This window comes from Emys orbicularis, chromosome 10 (genome assembly GCF_028017835.1).
Source record: "Emys orbicularis isolate rEmyOrb1 chromosome 10, rEmyOrb1.hap1, whole genome shotgun sequence".
NCBI lineage: Eukaryota > Metazoa > Chordata > Testudines > Emydidae > Emys > Emys orbicularis.
Genome location: NC_088692.1, coordinates 48,652,636 through 48,671,106, shown reverse-complemented (window position 1 = coordinate 48,671,106; position 18,471 = coordinate 48,652,636). Strand labels below are relative to the sequence as shown.

Sequence of the window (18,471 nt, the reverse complement as noted above, 5' to 3'; positions counted from 1 at the left end):
AACTGTACAGGCAGACTCAGAAGGCTATTAGCAAATGCCCACAACGTACCCTCCCCTACCCCTCCTCCCCCGCCCCGCCTCCCAAACAGTGCAAAGCCCACACTCCTGAACCAGGCTTCTGTCCAGACCTGGTCTGAGAACAGAAGCTCGTTTGGGTTACCCATCTGTAGGAGAGGCATCTGAAAAATGCTGCAGCATCCCTCCTGCCCCTAAATGGTCAAATGGCTCAGGCTGCTCAATGGCTTTTCAATCACTTTCCAAAATAAAATTGACAGAGTCACAGCTTAGCCAAGACCAAGAATGAGACACTTCAGCCACAAAGACATTCTGGGAAAGTCACGATCAACTACAAACAAGGGCTTGGAACAGCCATTTACACAATGAACAGTGTCACAGTGACATAAACAAGGGTTCCCAAACTGATCTGTAAGGGGACACCCTTTACAGAGTCTGCAGTCACAATCAAACTCCTGGCTTTGAGCCAATGTGTTTTCCAATAGTCTGCTGAACATGGAACCCCCACACCAAGATCCCCCATAGCCAATAATGCTCAACATCACTCCTAATTGCTTCCTGGAAAGCCAAGTGTAAGGTGCCCCCTGCCCCCTCACACAGGACAACAACTTAAAGAGGTGAGAGCTCCCCCCAAACTCCTGGCTGGCCATCTCTAAGGGATTTGGGGTGCCTCTCCTCACCAGCCCCCGCCCCCAAGGCTATGCCTCATAGTTCTAGCTGGCAGCCAGTCTCCACTGCTCTGGAAAAAGGCTTGTTTTCTTGTTTCTATCACATGGCAAGCAGGGGCAGGAACACTAACATAATCAGATTAACATGCCAGAAGCTGAAATCCTACCCACCCAATCACTTAGAGCCCAGGCCCTGACACCGCTTTCTGAACTTCCTTTCATCCACAATCTAAGTCAGTCATGTGAAGTCTGTCTCTCAGAGGCTTTCTTGGATTTCCTTAAATTCTTCTGCCAAGTTTTGATTAAAATCTTCCTAAGTAGTTTTTCCTTTATTTGATTTCCTAGAAACTGAGAAACGCTGCGTTTCAAAGATCAGATATCGGCACTGAGTGGGAGATTTAATAACCACACACAGGCTGGGCATCTGTGTCTCCCAGCACACGCTCGTTAGGACAAATGGCAAATGGAAAGAGATTCTCTGTCTCCCTTAATAGACCATCAATTCCCCAGAGAGACTGTTCTTAATGGTCCTGTTGGTAATGATTCCTCCAATCCCTGACCTATCAACACACCCTAAGATAGATCCCTGGGCACTGCCTCCTGCCAGCCTTAGAATGGGGGTGACCTGTGGTAAGGAAGATTACAAGACCCCGGTTCTGATACTGCTGCATGCATAAGTTCAGGAAGCTATCAAGCCCTTTCTGATACTGGAACATGCTGCGTAATGCTCATCACAACCAAAGTGCTCCCCCAGCACACCATATCCTCTGTGCCATGACCAAACAAAGCCAGGGAAGTGGAGTCTGGGCAGAACTGAGCCCAGTTGAATGATGCAGTCACAAATGCAAGTACAGCCCCAGGACGAGGAGGCAGTTTCCCTGCCTGAGAACACACCCTTGGTTCCCCTTCTAGTAGCTCAGGATCCTAGTTCAATTGGAGCATCTTTGGCAGATACTCACCATTTTATGAGAACCTAGAGACGAATCACGCTGAGACACTCTGCTTGGTTCTTGCAGGCCCTTCCTCTCCGTTCAGAGATTTCCCAGGCTGTGGGGCACTGGTTTCCCAAAGCTCAGCAGCCTAAAGAACATGCTCACATTATACCTACACTACACCCCAAAATATCTAGAGGGCCAAAGGGAAGAGGAACTCCACCACCAAGAAGCAGCATCCAAGATGACCAGTACTTCTCGCCAGGCAAACGTGCAGGCCAGTAGTCTGCTGCAGCCTTAACGGGAGCTTTCACCATAATGCCATGGTAAGCTTGGAAGCCAGACTCCATCTCCAGGCTGCCCTGAATCCTCACCAAGGGACAAATCCTTAAGCGCTTTCTCAGGCAGGAGCACTTTCTCAGGAAGGAGCAGGCATTTCCTGCTACTGACTTGGGATGTGGGAATAACTTGATGGAAAGGCTGAATGACGGAGTGGGCAGCAGAAGGATTTAGCGGCTCCTCCGTTCTCAGGGTGTTTGGCTGCAGGGATCGGAGCAGCCCAAAGACACCAATGAGACGAGGGTGATTCCCCTGTAAGTGTTTGACATGTTCCTCTTCTGCTCCAATCTCTCATGTGGGCTGGCATCTTCGCTACAGAGGCCTCTGAGCGACATTGCAGCACTCTAAGGAGATTTATATCCCTCAATGGAAGGAGGGCAATGGGAACCCTGCACGAGTCTCACTGTAACTGCACCAGCCTCTGCAGCTATAAAACCACACCCGACCCCAGCAGTGCCAGGCTGTCCTTGCCAGAGCAGAGGCAATCCAGGACTCTGAAATCCTTACCCGAAAGACACTACCAGAGCGCAAGCAGTCAGCGACCCTGCCCCCGGAGGCTATGTCCATCTCACAGAGTGCAGTGAACAGGGGGCTGGAGATGGGCGGTGCTGAGTTCTGATCCCAGCATGGCCTTGCACCTGGTGCACCCAGAGACAAGTCAGCTCACCTCCGTCTCATCACTTTCCACCGCTGTCCGAGGAGCACCCCTAGAGAGAACAGCTGAGCATGGCTGACAACAGGACTTGGGTAGCTGGCACTTGCACAGAGCATCTGCAATCATTAAATGATTACCACAGATAGAGCAACCAGCACAGAGCGGGAAGTGACTTACGCCAGGTCACCCAGTGAGTCCGGGACATAGTCAGGACCCCTGATGGCCAGAAGCCAAACCTGCAAACACCACAGGTACTGTCAAAAGCAGGATCTGATCTCTGAAGCACAGACACAGAAATGGCTGCAGAGAGCAGCCCCCTCGTGCCCCAGGACAGAGCTTACCCTCCCCAAGGCCAGGCATTCCAGCTCTCAGCGCTGGCAGTCACAGGCCAGTGATGCTGGTTACAGCAGGGTTACAGAGAAAACATTGGTTTCTTTTAGTGCTCGAGGGCTCCCCACCCCGCTCTGGAGATGCAGCAGCTCAACCCAGCTCCCTGGCCCTGTGGGCAGAATGGAATATTAACAGCCAGCCCTGGAAAGGCCATGAAACATTACGTACCTCAGCAGTTCCTGGACCTTGAAATGGTAATGCTAAGCAAAGAAGCAGCCTTCCTGTTAGCACACTTCTGGGCCCCAGGATATATATACGGTTCCCTTCCTCCCTCCGAGCCACAGGCCAGCCAACAGCCCTTTAAACACTAAAACACCCTTCTACTTACAAGGCACCCTATAGATCTGCCTGTCTCCCCGCAGCTGGGACGTGAGACACATGCCAGCTCTTGTTTCTGAGTCAGTTACTACCGCAAAGAGTGTCTTGGCATGCAGCCAGTCCTCTCCCTACAGGAACCTTTCAGACTTCCAAACGGATCTTCCCTATGCCTCCTCACAGGCCAAGCCTGGCCCAGCTGTCCCTCATCTCAAGGCTAGGGCCTGGATCACAGTCTCCAGTCTGCTTTCCCCCTTCTCGCTCTCTCCTACCCCTCCACCCTCAGTTACTCAGCCAAGTGACAGGAACAGTTACAAAAATAACGTCTCCTTCTCCCAGCCTCTTTTACACACACGCTTGGGAACATGCACAGCACAGGCTCTTCCAGCATTGGGTCCAAACGGCAGAGGGTGTGGAGACCCCCGAGGAGCTGTTGTGCAGATCAAGACGAGGAGTGGAGTTCACAGCACCTCCCAAAGCTAACATGCTTTAGGCTCTAACTTCCAGCATGTCCCTGGAAGCTCTGATAATGGGTCCTTTCCGAGGGAGCAAGCGACCCTTTACCAACACAGGGATGACTGTTCCTGGCTACTGAAGCTGGGATGAGAGGGGCAGCTGATGAAGCTGTTCAGCCACAGTCCAAGTTCCCCACCACCTCCTCTCATTGAAGAGTTAGCGGGAGAGATCTCCCTGGTCACACTTTACACCCAGACTGTTTTGCTGAGGCAAAGCCAAAGGACACAGCTTCCCAGCCACCCCAGCAGCCAAGGAGCTATGCAGAGGAGGATAGCCTGAGAAAGGCAGCCAGCCACAAACAAGTCACCCAGTTCACTCCAGAGCAAGCCACAGCCAAGGGTGCCACAAAGGGGAGGCGTTGCTCCAGACACAGGTGAAGGCAGCTCACTGGAGTAAGAATAACTGGAGCAGGCCCTGCACTAGAAGTGAGCAGGGAGACTGAGAGCAGCTCTGGGGACACTCACAACAGTTCATTTCCATAGCTAACTGTGGGAGCCGGCTCCCTGGAATTCAATTCCTCTCCAGCCTGGCAAAGGAAGACATGTTTGTATTTATAGTAATGCCTTACCCACCTATATCATGATTGCAAAGCAATTCCCCAGCATTCAGCAAGCCCCGTACGCCCCACAGGGGGCACTGGGATGCTCACTGCACACTGCAGAGCAGGAAACGGAGGCACAGAGAGATGAAGGGATTTACTCAAGCACGCACGTCAGCACTGGGAACAGAAGCCAGGCGTGCGGACAGCCAGTCTCCTGCTCTAAGCACTAGGTAACAGGGCTTCTCACATTGAAACCAGCTTCTTCATTCTGGGACCTGTCATATAACGGCCAGAATTCGAGCCACTGGTCGATAAGCCAGCAGGGACAGTGTGTGTAATAAGGCGAGTCTGGCTGCATTCTGTATCACTGGGTACAGTGGGTTTCTCGAGCCCTCAGATCAGAGACTGAATAGATAACAGAAACGGGAATGTTTTATGAGAAGCCAAGGCCACCACCATTAGCAACAGCCCTCTACTGCCAACCAGAAAGGAGGAAGCAGCAAGGGTAGGCTGTACAGACACCTGCCACTGGTGAGCCGCTGCAGGCGAGTTTCAGACGTGGCAAGCTCTAGCCTTCACCCTTCCAAGCAGAGTGACTTCTGCCTAACACAGAGAGCCCTGGACATCTCGTAGGGCTGGGCATAGGCTTCGTGGCCATCTAGTGCCAGCTCCCATAGAGCACAGGGTTTAACAGCCGCAAGCTGCCCAGCTAACACAACGGGTATCCAGTGGCATATCCCAGGCATTCTCCCAAATACTCCTGGTGCTAGCTGCCTGGGGAAAAGCCAAGTCATGCCAATGCAGCGTTTGTTTCAGGCCATAGGACTGCATCTGGGGGCACAATCCTCACCCAGCGGCTCAGCCTTTGGCATTCAGGGGCAGCATCACTAGCGTTGGACACTAGAACTGCTGCCACCAGGGTAGAAACACAGAGCGGGAGGAGTCTTAAGAGCAGAGGCAGCGGCGAAGGAAAGAGAAGGGGGAAATCAAGCAGTAGAGCATGACATTGTTAGGTGCGGGGAGTGTGGCCTTCACAGCACAGGACACACTGGCAACTCCAAGGGACGGGGGCCATCCCAACGAGAGCACAAGACCATTACTCCAGAGACAGAGCTTTCTGCTGGGCACCGGGAAGGAGGATATGCAGGAGGGCAGTCACCCGAGGAAGAAATAAAGTGAGGCAGTTCTTGGCTCCTCCTCTGAGTCGTTATTGGGAACCTGCCCCCATGACACCCAAGACGAGTCCGAGTCCTGTCAATAGGTCCTTCATCCTGATGCCAGACTAAAGACACCCACAGCAGAGGTTTCCTGGGAAAGCGACGCCAGATAAAATGGCCACACATCTGCCCCTTTCTTGTGCAGGGCAAAGGAGTCTCCAGCACTGCCTCTGCACAGGCACCTGCCGGCATGGACTTTAAACCAGTTCAGGCTCCATGCCCTGCTCCTCCAACTCACATGAGGTTAATTCTCCCCAGTGGCATCACACAGAAGCTCTTAAACCTACTCCCTGAAATCAGTGGGGCTGCCCAGCCCCCCCGTCCCCAGGTTAATGGGTGGTTAAGTAGTTGCATCCAGGTCTGAAAATCCCCACCAGGGCTCTGCTTCCAGCCAGCACATGTGGGTTTAGCCCTACAGGCCCAAGCCCTTTATGAGATCAGAGAGCTAGTTCTCTCCTACCAGGCCAGCTGGCTGAGAGGCAGCCAACACTGAGGACGAGACAGAGACAGGAGAACCCTGCTTGCAACGGGGAAAGGTGGGAGGAAGAACTGTCTGACCAGCCATGCACCAAGGAGAGAACCACGCAGCACTAAGTTCCCACTGGCCTAGAAAGCAATCGCAAGCAGCTCCTTGGACAAGTGCAGTGGGAAGGGGGAGGAAGCAGAGAGCTCTTCTGGTCAGCTCAGCAGTCCCTGGGAACTCTGGGAGGGCCATGGGAATACAGGAGCCAGCCAAGAACTAAACACACAGGAACCAACTGCACAAGGCAAATCTATCCGCAACGGCAGAGTCAGGCCCTCTCACAGTTCCATGCACCCCACCCACACCCCCAGAGCCCACAGAAGCCAATACAAACATCAATCTACCAAAAGCCAAACACAACCCCTTCCAAAGCAAACACTGTAGCAGCGGCTTCTGCCTCTTCCTCAACCAGGGCCCCAACAGGCAAGTCCCCGTGGAAGAGGAGAGCTTTTCTAGGCACTAGTTCCCGTGACGGATATTGTGCTGTGCCGCCCACGCTGTTACTCCATCTCTTGAAGCAGCCCCACTCCAAGCTCCCCCCATGCAGCAAGGCCATCCCCAGGACGCTGCTGCCACAGAAAGGGGCGAGAGGCCCCCCAACTCAGCACTGCAACCTCCCTACAAGACAGTACCCTCCCCTCCACTCCTTGAGTGACCTGGCACAGCTCTTCTCCCTGCCACCACTACAGCCACACCCCGCTGCCACGGGGTCTCCTATACCTCTCCTGCCTCCTTCCCAATCCCAGCTGTGCTCCACGCACCACCCCTTCTCCCAGACATGGAAGGGGCTTGTGGCCTTCTCCTTCCCCTAGTAAAGAATCCAGGTCCACCTTCCCCTCCCCACCAGGCTCTCCCACAGCACCCCTCCACTGGTGTCTGGGGATGAGAGGCCTGGAGCAGAGGACCCACAGAATTGCATTAGTACAAGCCTAGCAAACACCTGGAATCAGGGGACGTAGTAGGCTTTGTGCTTGCAGTGAGCCTGGAGAAAGAGGAGCCTGGCCCAAGAGGAACCAGCCTCAGAGGATGAAAGGACAGATGAGCATCTCCTGGGTAAGGAAGAGGTTTCTCCTTCCAACATGATCCACTGGAGAGTCCCCTTTCTGTGAAGCGGGATCCAGGTGGCAGCTTCCCCCATCCCCCAAAATGAGCTAGGATCTACTCTAGCGCAGCTGCTCCGGCGCTCGAGAATCGCTTCCTCTCTCCCACCAAGTCAATGGGGGATGGCCACTTTCTTACACAGGCCCCCAGACCTGCTTGCTGTTTGGAAGGAGGCACAGTCCTTTCCAAAGCCAGCATCAGAGACCCTGCTCTGTCGGCAAGCATGAGGTAAGCCACCCACTCCCAGCAAACGCACCACTCCTCTGAAGTACCTGGTCTCCACCAACAAAGACAGCAGAGTCCCAAGAGGCATTGTACATTATGCTGCTGTTCCATCCTCCCAGACACACACGGTAAGGCACTCTGCTGAATGGAGAATCCAGGAAAGTAGTATGCTCCCGTGCCCCGGCGGCAGAAGTAGCTCTGTGTTAGGGCATGGAAAGACGGGAGTTTGTTCCGTGGAACAAGTGAGTGTTTAACAGGCCTCCCCCCATTCTACACACCTTGTTATAGCTTCCCAAACACTCAGATGCTGTTTGATTATAGGTCATCAGATCACAAGTCCCCCAAACCAGCACCACTCTTTATGTTGCAACCCAGCCTGGCAACAATGGCCCAAACAGAACACAGCCCTTCCATCGGCTCAGCTAAGAACAAGAAAGGTGAACCAGCATGCTCATTGCACCCAATGATGAGGCTGTGTCTCCGTTAGTAAGTGTGGGAACTACTCCAAGGTCCCTGAGGAGCACGGCTCCAAGAGCAGATTTAGTCACTGGCAGATGAGACCTGGCATATTCCTCCTGCTCCCCCGCAACACTGTAAGACCAACCTGTCTCATTCTGAAGTCTTTTGGGGTTCCCAGTGCTAGAGGGATGGGAGGGGCTGCCTGCATTAGGGAAACAGTCAGACAGATGTGCCCTGCATGGTATGGGGTCCTTAAGCAAACACACAGCCACCACCAGACTGGAAGCAAAGCAAAGAACACTGAGGGGCCACAGAAGCCATTCAGACTCACAATCTGACCCATTCTCCAACAGTCCCCACTGGCTGGGAAATCTCCTTTGGTGTGGAGAGTCAGAGGCCGAGTCACACACTAGGAAGCTGGACCCTTCATTCAAATCTCTAATCACAACTCCTCCAGGGAGCTGCAAAGCATGCATATGGTGCAGATTTACAGCTGCCCCAAGGAGAGGAAGCAACTTGGAACCAGAGCGTAAACTTAGTCACAAGGAGCTTTTACGCCTCTTTTATCCTCCTTTCCACTGCATGCAACATTCCACTCTCCCTCTTGGCAAACACTGATCCCTTTTCTCAGCATTGCCAGTCAGCTTTGTTCTGTGCGCCAGCGCCCTCAAGGGTGTCCCCAAATCCCTGTTCCCAAAGGGGTGCAGGCTGCTGCTCCAGCAAAGGCAGCACCACACTGCAGGGCTGACGACAGTTTAACTGGGTACAGCAGTAAAGAATAAATGCCTATTAAGATGCGCTGGTCCTTTAACTTACCCTTCCCCATGCACATACTGCCAGCCCATTCCCAATTGCACAACTGGGAAATTAACATGAGAGAGATGCAATTTTCCCTGCCTTCCTTGCTTATAAAACTCCAGAGGTGGGATCAGCTGAAATCCACAGCCTGCCACATCTAGCAGTTTAAAAGCAGTACATAGAAATAACCTCTCGGTGGGAGCCAAAAATCAAAGCCTAACCCCATGGTTTTAAGTGAGCAAGTCCAATTTCCTCCTTTGTAGCTCCTGACACATGTTGGCTGCATGCCGCTTTCTTGCCTTGTTCCTGCACCAGAAGGCTCTGCACTGCAGGTCAGGGAATGATAAGGAAATGAACAGTGTAATTTCCAAGGCCTCCAAACGCGGCCCTGTCAGCAGCTCTGGAGGCAGCTTACTCAACCGTGGCTAGAAGAGGGAAACCACAGTGAGAGGAGCTGGGACGAGCCAGCAGCTGCTGATACATGTTCCCCAACGCCTCCCGGAAACCCTTGGCCCTGCCTGCTTGGCCAGATTGGCTGGGTTTGTGAAAGCCGTTCCAACTGCCATTCCCTGGGAAGAGAGCAGAGATCTACACAAAGCAGGGAGTGGGAAACGGCTCAGACTGAAAAATCTTGGCCCTCAGTCCCCCAAAAGCACAGCCCCTCTCCCCAAGCACAGCTCAAGGGACAAAAGCAGCATGGGGAACTCAAAATAGGGCTTTCACTCCTATCAGGGAGGCCATCACATTTGTCTACATTTTTGGTAGATCAGGCCTATCACATAATAACTGGCACCCATCAGTAGGGTCAGCAAGCTCCCCCAACCATCACCAGGAGCTCCCAGCCCACAGGCATAACTAAGAAACCCCAAATGTCCATAAGGCCAACCTCCTCTCCCCTGGGGACAAGGACGCACTCCCAAGTCACCATGAGACCAAATCTTCTGGGTGCAAGCATGTGCCCTTAATCCATTGTGAACAAGCATCCCGCAGCCAGAGGGGAATGCCCTTCAGCCACAACAAACTGACAGTGACATGCCAGTGCACACGTGCAATGCGGGGAAATATACAAGAGAGTTGAGATTCAAGCTTCCAAGGGGTTTGTTAAACTGAGAGCTGCATGTGTCCCCTAACAGAGCAGCCCGAGAGTCACTGCCCATCACGTGACAAGGCTGCTTGTGCCAACAGGTTTCAAAGTCTCAGTCAACATTACGAGCATGCGTTTGGAACATGGGATGGACGCCGCTGCTCTGCCATGCACCGGGGGTACCTCAAACTGCCGGTGGATGCTGGCAAGAGAGCATCCCAAACTCAAAGGGCCACTCCATCCACCACTCGGGGTTTCTGCAGGAGACTCAGAACACAGCCTGATCCAACGCAGGCCTAGCTACAAATTCCCCAACTTTAATCTGCTTAACCTGGTCCCTCAAAGGTATATTAACGAGCATGGGGCAGTCATGCTTTGTTCTGTTTTTGTCTTGGTTTTGCATTACACAGGGCAATTTGCAAAGCAAGGGCATATAGAAACACTCAGATTCGAAAGCCAAAGGGACCGCTGTGATGACCTAGACGGACCTCCTGTATAGAACAAGCCAGAGAACTTCCTCTAAATAATTTTTAGGGACTATCTTTTAGCAAAAGAGCCGAGTCTTGATTTAAAAATTGCCAGTGATAGAGAATTCACTATGACCCTTGGTAAATTGTTCTGTGGTTTGAATTCATTTCCAGTTTGAATTTGTCTAGCTTCAACTTCTAGCCACTGGATCGTGTTAGACCTTTCTCTGCTAGACTAAGAACCCATTATAAAATATTTGCTCCCCATGTGGGTACTTACAGACTGTGATCAAGTCACCTCTTCACCTTCTCTTTGTTACGCTAAATAGATTGAACTCTGAGTCTCTCTCTATCAGGCAGGTTTTCCAATCCTTTAATCATCCTCCTGTCTCTTCTCTGAATCGTCTCCAATTTATCAAAATCCTTCTTGAAGTGTGGACACCAGAAGTGGACACAGGATTCCAGCGGCGGTTACACCAGTGCCAAATACAGAGGTACAATAACCTCTCTGCTCCTACTCAAGGTTTCCCCATTTATGCATCCCAGGATCACATTAGCCCTTTTGGCCACAGTGTCACGATGGGAGCTCATGTTCAGCAGCTTATCCACCATGACCCCAAAATCTTTTTCAGTGTCCCTGCTTCCCAGTAGAGAACCCCCATCCTGTAAGTGTGGCCTGCAGTCTCTGTTCCTGGATGTATAAATTTGCTGTATTAAAACGCCTATTGTTTGCTTCTGCACAGTTTACCAAATGATTCAGATTGCTCTGTATCAGTGACCTGTCTGCTTTATTATTTACCACTCCCCCAATTTCGGTGTCATCTGCCAACTTTATCAGTGCTGATTTCAGGTTTTCTTCAGGTCAGTGATAAATATTAAATAGCATAGGCCAAGAACTGCAGGATCCCAACAGAAACACACCCACTTGATGATGATTTCCCATTTACAGTTACATTTTGAAACCTATCAGCCAGTTTTCAGTCCACTTAATGTATGCCATGTTCATTTTATATCAGTCTAATTTTTTAATCAAAATGTCATGCGATACCAAGTCAAATGCCTTGGACAAGTTAAGGATATCACCATCAACGCTATACTGCAGCACTGTTGCTAAGTAAATTCAGAGCTAGATGGACATAGCAAGACCAAAGCTTGGCTAAAAGAGCATTTCTAAGGGCCGTTAATATAAAGATGCCTCAGAAACAAGCAGCTAAACATGAGTGCATTCCAGAGCGCTTTCTGGAACCCACAGGATATGCAACCAGCCCAGCTAGCTATAGAGTGCCCACTAAGACACAGCAACCTCCAGGACTCAGAGCAGAACAGACACAGATGAGGAGCCGCAGCCTAGTACTTGGCAGGATAGAGAACCCATTTGCTTCTTTTGTTACCAGCCTGGTTCTCCAGGGAGTCGTGGGGATTGGAGCAGAGAAGCCATTTGAACCATCCTGTACTCGAGCGCAGTTCAGAGGAATAACTAGCCCATCACATGCAGTGGAACATCAAGTCCTACCGGTGACACACAGATGGGGATGGGGAGTTGGCTGGAATAGGGAACCTGGAAACTCTTATTGAGAGGTATTTGACTCTGTTACGCTGCTTTCCTGCCACTGCTGTGAGCTAGTGAAGGAGAGCAGGGCAGGTCTCAAGGGCACTAAGAGACACCCAGAGGATGGTGAGTAGTTGAAGGCTGCTGATATATAGCAGCAGAAAGGGCCAAGGCAGGAGTGGCCTTCACCTGCTGATAGGATGAGCTGAGGGACCACCACAGGACTGCAGGATACAACTCCACAGCCTTCTGCACTACGCTGCTTCCCTGGAAGTGATTAGCAGTTCTTCTCTGATCTGATCATGGGAGTTAAAGCACCAGCAGCCCATGTTGATAACAAAACCGGTATCAGTGGTGGGAATTTTTAGGGGAGGAAGTCTGGGAAAGAGACTGGGATTTGGGATTCTCGCTCTTCTCCAGTCTCAGTCTGGCCCTGTCCACATTAGAGCTTGTGCAATATTTTCAATCGGGTCCAGCAAGCTCAGTGGTGACAGAGCTGCATCTGCATCCACACTTGGCACCTTGTTACAAATGTCCGAGACACGTGGATTTCTGGGGCAAGAGCGTATCAACAGAAACATTTCTGTGAGTGCCGCTGCTAATATCTGTGCTACATTCTCCTTTAAAATGGCTACTCCTGGCAGTGTAGACAAGAACAAAGCTTTACAGCCATGTTCAGGAAGCACCTTTTCTGCCTGTGTGTATATATTAGAAAGAAAAGCTGCCTGCATCAGAACAGCTGCCTGAGGCCGCCAGTTCAACAAATGGAAGTCCTAGTGTAGACTGGGCATGGGTCAAGGAAGCCTGCTCCAAGCTAGCTGCTTAGCACCATTGCAGCTAACCATCTAACGCTAATATTGCCAGCCCGTTCCCAACTGCACAACTGAGAAATTCACCCAACGGAGCTACGTCCCCTCCAGTGCACCCCTGCTAGCTGTTCCTGTAAGATGGGCACTCAGCTTCCCAAAACAGACGCACCCACCCCAGCCCCTGAACACGGAGGTGCCCCATGCCGGCAAGAGGGAATCGTGCAATGGCACAGCTGAGCCTCAGCCATGTGTTCATATGGCTAACGTATTACAGGCCTTGCCTACTCCAGCTTCTCCCCCACTGTAAGATTTCCCCATCCCTTCAGTATCAGCAATGGTGGGGGACCTGGGGGGAGAAGGCTAGTGCAGATGCCACCTGAGCTCTGACAGCATGGGAGCTCACCTGGGGGGGGGGGGCGTGGCACATCCATCTGCAGCCCCGTAACCACAGGCCTTGAAGGGAAGGGTGATGAGCCCCCACCCTGCGCCTATACACACCCCACACACAATATGGAAAGGGGTTTCTCTAGCGCGGACTTCCCAGCCGCTGATGTTTGCCTTTTCTTCATTTGCAGCAGCGTCACATCTGGCCACTCATCCTGCTCAACAAGCTCTCAATCAAAACAAAGCCAGGGCAGCAGCGCAGAGCTGGGAGGCGCTTTTGTTTAATGCTCAATATCCCCTCCCACCCCATCCCCCGTGTGGAGAGGGGAGCAGAAGGAAGGAGGCAGCTCCAAAGGGCTGCGCTGACAATGGCAGCAGGCAGCATCTGCCAGGATGCGCCTCCCCCTCCCCCTTGGGCTCCATGCAGACAGAGCAGCGAGCTCTGCACTGGAGCAGCCGCCAGCCACGGCAGCAGGGGCAGAGAGAGAGTGGCAAGGGCTTGCCATGGACAGATGATGAGTAAAGGGAGGGTGGAAGGAGCAGCGCCACACAGACATCCGTCATTCACTACCCTTCCCAGCCCAGCCCAGCGAGCCATCCCCAGTGACTGGGCGGCAGCTCACCCGGCAAACAACCCCTCAGAGCCTGCAGGCCATTTCTCACTGTGCACAGCTGTTCTGCTGGGTAAACCCTCTCCCCAAGAACAACCATGCGTTCCCAAGCTGTCCAGGCCTGCCCATGAAGGCTGGCTGCTGCCCGGGCAGAGCACACCATAACAGCACACCATACCCCAACCCTGTCCGGGCTGTGCACATTTGGGAGAATAAACAAAGGTTCCACACTTGCGGCTCGTGGGGACACAAAGGATGCTGGGAGAGCACCCCTGGGCTCATTTGATCCTGCAAAGTGGGCAATATAACATTCCCAATCCTGCCCCTGCTATGCAGGGAGCTGCACAGGGCTCCGGTAGGAACACGTACCCGTTCCTGCTACCCACCAGTCCCCCCCTCAGTCGGTTCTGCTCTCCACTCGGTCTCCACAGAGCCTGACACACTGATTCAGAACAAGCCCTTTTACTGCAAAACTTTGCAGCTTTTGAGGACAGCCAGTTCCCGAGGCCCTGCTCGTCCATCGCGGGCACACTCCCTTCTCTCAGGAGCAGGCGCCCTCTCATGTTCTCCCCATGCTGTCTGCAGCCCTCTTTTCAAGACCTTCATCGTCCATAGGATCCCCAGCCCTAGCCTTCACCCCACAGAACATGAGCCTCTGACAATCGCTGGGCCAAACCTGTTTCACACGGACTGTCATTGGCCAGGGAAAGCTACTCATAGCCATGGGACTCCGAGAGCAGGCTGCCCAGACATCTGTCCACCCACACTCCCAGCTTTAAGGGTTGTCTCTGCACCTCCCATTCTAAGCCTCTGTGTTTTACCCTCCCTCCAGCAATGCCAAACCTAAACAAAACCATCTAACATTTCACAGCTGAGGCCTTGCACTGGGGAGTTTCTGGCAAGTCTGAGCCAAATGAGACCAGGTAGAATTTTCTAATGTCCCTAAATGACCTAGGCGCCTAAACTCACCTACATTCACAGAGACTGAGGCACCTAAGTCACTTCTGAAAATGGAACTCCAGCTTCCAAGGCCTTGTCTACAGCCAAAAGACTAACTCTAATTACAGCCCCTACCCCACCATAGTGTGGATGCAGTTACAGCCATTTAGAAGCGTTTATACTGGGATCGCTTATCCCGGTATGGGAGGGGAATGAGCTATGTGGATATAAATGCACCCACTTGAGGGGCCGTACCAATATAACTAGATCAGTAAACACCCTCTCCCCCTCCCCCCAAACTGACATTGCTATCCCAGTAAAATATCCCGTCTTACAGCCATTGCTCCTGCCTGTGTCCCCAGCCAATCTCGTCTAGAGGGACGAGCTTTTCACCAGGACGATTCCCTGCAAGCAGACTCAAAGGCTGAACTCCTAATGGAAACAATCAGAAAAAAAGTGCAGGAGAAACATTTTAGGCCGCTTAATCCATCAGAGGGACATGACAAAGGGCACAACCCCATGTCTTTTCCCCCTGGTAGGTCACTTACGTTTCCATCCTTCAGTACCAGAGGCATTGATAAGCTGGGCTCCAGCTTAAAGGTTTTGCCTGGGACTTATTTCCGCAGCAGCACCAAGCAGCCTGCTCCATAAAGCCCTTCAAATGAGGCAGGGCCTCAGCAGCTCTCACAGCCACCTAGCGTTAGCTGCTCCCACCCCCCACGCACACAGATTCTACCTGGCTCCTGAAAGAAGATAGTCAAGTTTTGAGAGCATGGATTTGATCAGCAGAAACACCTGCTTGGGGACTGGAGGCTGCAGCCACGCTAGAAGTGGAGCACTGCAACTCACTCCAGTGGGCCTCTTTCTCCAAGTGCCCACACTGAACCCACACGCAGCACTTCCTCCACACACTGCCAGGCCTGGGACCATTGCACCTGGTCTACAAACCATGGCACCGCTCCCTGGAGCTGGCGTGTGAAGCGTGTGGTTTATATGATCTTTCTGCACCATATTCGGTTTCTTCCACGGGATGTTCAGGGACAGCACAAGCCCAGTGGTGGTGCACAGGCTTGGCCACCACCACTGCAAGTGCTTGTGTGCGGCCATGTGGTGCTTTATGGGTGTGCTAGAGGGTTGCAGCAGTGGTGGTAATGTCCAAATTGTCTAGTGCAGACAAGCCTCTAGAGCCAGGTCTTGGAATGGTCTTATGCCTCCAAAGAGCTGCATCAGCTCATCCTGCACTCTGCACTAGAGATCTTGCAAGGACAAGGCCACTCAAGAGTTAAACTACTTGCATATGGCAGCCAGAGGAAGCGGCTTTCCCACTGGTGTCACAGCAATCTAAGATCATACGAGCAGGAACAAGGCAGCAGGATCATGGAACTGCGCAGGAAGAGAGCCCGCAATTTTCCACAGCCCCACTTTGTGGACGGATTAGCTCCAGAGCCAGACGTGTTTGTTGCCAGGAGCAGCAACAGAATCTTAGCACCTAAGGCTGATCTGAAAGAGAAGGGGGTAGTTTTGGGGCAATACCCACCCACCCCCAGCACAGCCCTGCCAGCTCACCCATGATAATCTCTAAAAGCTGCCACAAGGGTAGGCCAATGCGAAATAGCATTTAACATGGAAAACTCCCCATAGCCACAGACATATTGATGCCCACACGCGGACGATGACAACCGGTACCACTAGGCCAATGTACAAACTGCAGGCCTGGGTAGAGGGAGAACAAGGCCCCATGACCCCACCCGGCATTGCAGGGACAAGAGCAGGCCAGCTCCAGCTTCTCTGCCACACCCTGGGACAAATTCTATCCTTATTAACACTTACATATGGACATCATCTCCCTTGCTGCAACTGATGTAATTATAGAGAAATCAATTTATACATCAGCTGCTGGGACCAGCTCCACACAAGGTGAGCCCGCACAGAGCGCCCCCGGCCAATCAGGCAGCTCAGAGAGCCAGTCCGTCTGCCCCGCTCGGCTGCAGGAGGAATGGAGAGCGCAGAGCCCTGCACCCAAACACCCCAAGCCAAAGCCACCACAAGCTGGCATACCTTGTTACCAATTAACCAAGCTCATCTGTGGGAGGAGCAGAGACCAGGGCAGCACAGCACCCATGTGGTACCAGCAGCAGCAGAGCCTACTTAGCTCCAGACCTCAACTGCAGCCATTTGCCCAGAACAGCTCTCCAGTATCACAGGTTCTGGTGCATTCAGGCATGCCGTTCATGGCTGTTGAGGATTCCTGGGGAGCTAGGAGCTCAAGCCACCTTCAGCCCTCCCACAAAGGGGGAAGCAAAGAGTTGCATCCTCTTCTCATTGACAAAACACAAACTATGTACCCTGGCTTTCCCACTTGCCGCAAAGTACACCAGACCTTGACTGTCAGTAACAATCCTACACAGGACCAGTGGATGGTAAGATGCTCTTCCCTCATCTCAAACACTTGCGACTCAAAGCTGTGGACTGGGGATCTGGAGAGTCCCATCTCCCAGAGGCTAAGAAGGACAGTTCTTCACTGTACAGTCCATTTTAAAGAGGCCAGAACCAGCTTCCACCCCTGGCCCAGGGAGCCGTTTCATGGCCCAACGCATCTTGCTGGCAAGCAACTTGCCCAAAATACAGCCTACGTTTTGCTGTTCCCAGTTCCTCCCGTTACAGCTCACCAGAACCTAGTGTAGCACACGCAGCAAGTCCTGTGCATTCTAGAGGACACTGGAAGCAACTGCCTCCATCTCCTGCTGCTGAAGGGGAGCAGTCCCACTGCTCCTGGCAAAGCATTAGGGGAAGAACATGTACAGAGCACCGCTCCACTGGAATGGGGAGCAGACATGGGGCTGCGTAGGCTGCCTGTTCTCCACAGCAATGTCCCTCCACCCCACCCCAGCAGGGTGGCAACTCGCCTGCCTCTTACCTTCTCTGCTTTGACCTTTTTCGGCTGCCGGCACTCACTTTCCCCATCCTCCATCTCTGATTTAACTCCCAAAGGATTGAGCGCAGCTCCCGTGTCAATAGCTATATTCCCGAGCTGCTCGGCTGCAGCAGGTTCTGGCCCTTGGCCCGCATCGTACTGTCCCACCCTCACAGCCAGGGCGAGAGGCTGGAGCACGCTGGGCTCCTTCTCTGATGGAGCCCCCACACCCTCACTCCTTTCCTTCTTGCTCTTGGATGAGCTGCCCTCCTTCTCCTTTTTGGAGCTGGCCACGCTGCGAGATGCTTTGGCCGACTTCTCAGTGCCCTTCGGGATGACAGCAGCCACCAAGCCGCCCAAACTGGCGCCGTCCCCAGAGCGTCCCTGAACCTCCTTCTTGCCACTGGCCCCCTCGCCTGGAGTGAACAGAGAGGTTCCTGGGGCTGGCTTGCCACTGTCCTTGCCACTCTTGCTCCTCTTGGATTTGGACTTGCCCTCCTTGCCCTGAGGGCCCGGCACCGGAGTCACAAACTTGATGTTATCAGGCAGCGTGGCCACAGCGTTGGGCGCCGGCAACCCCACCTCTTTGGAGCCCGACATTTCCAATTTCTGCTGGTCCTTCTCCAAGTCAGCGTCCAGGTCAATGATGAGGTTCCCTACTCCAATGTCCCACTCATCCCCACTGTCGTACGTCTCAACAGGGTTCGCATCCACTCCTTTCCCTCCGGAAACTCCGCTGCTCAAGGACATCTTAGAGTTCACAGCCCACCTCAGAGTTCCAGGCTCTTCCCTGCCTCCACGCCTCTGGATCCCAGGCAGCAGCTGCAGCTATGTCCTCAGGCCTCCAGTGGTCAGGGTCTGCCCAGGTGAGGGCATCATCGCTGAAAGGGAGAGCAAGAACAGGTGTTACACGGAGCAGCACGAGGAAGCCTGTTTGAGTGATCTTCCTGGAACAGGCACACACACCTTCACCACTACAGGGGCTCAACAGGTACCTGTGCACCACCACAGACACATGGA

At 52.9% G+C, this 18,471-nt stretch overlaps 1 protein-coding gene across 1 annotated transcript in view; it reads right to left on the bottom strand.

Annotated features, from left to right (window-relative positions):
* ZNF609 (zinc finger protein 609) overlaps positions 1–18,201 on the bottom strand; it is a 108,764-nt gene extending 90,563 nt beyond the window's left edge. The window contains exon 1 of the mRNA XM_065412117.1: positions 17,455–18,201. Within this exon, the coding sequence (XP_065268189.1) occupies positions 17,455–18,201 (747 nt within the window). The remainder of the gene's footprint in view (positions 1–17,454) is intronic.
* Positions 18,202–18,471: the final 270 nt, after the last annotated feature.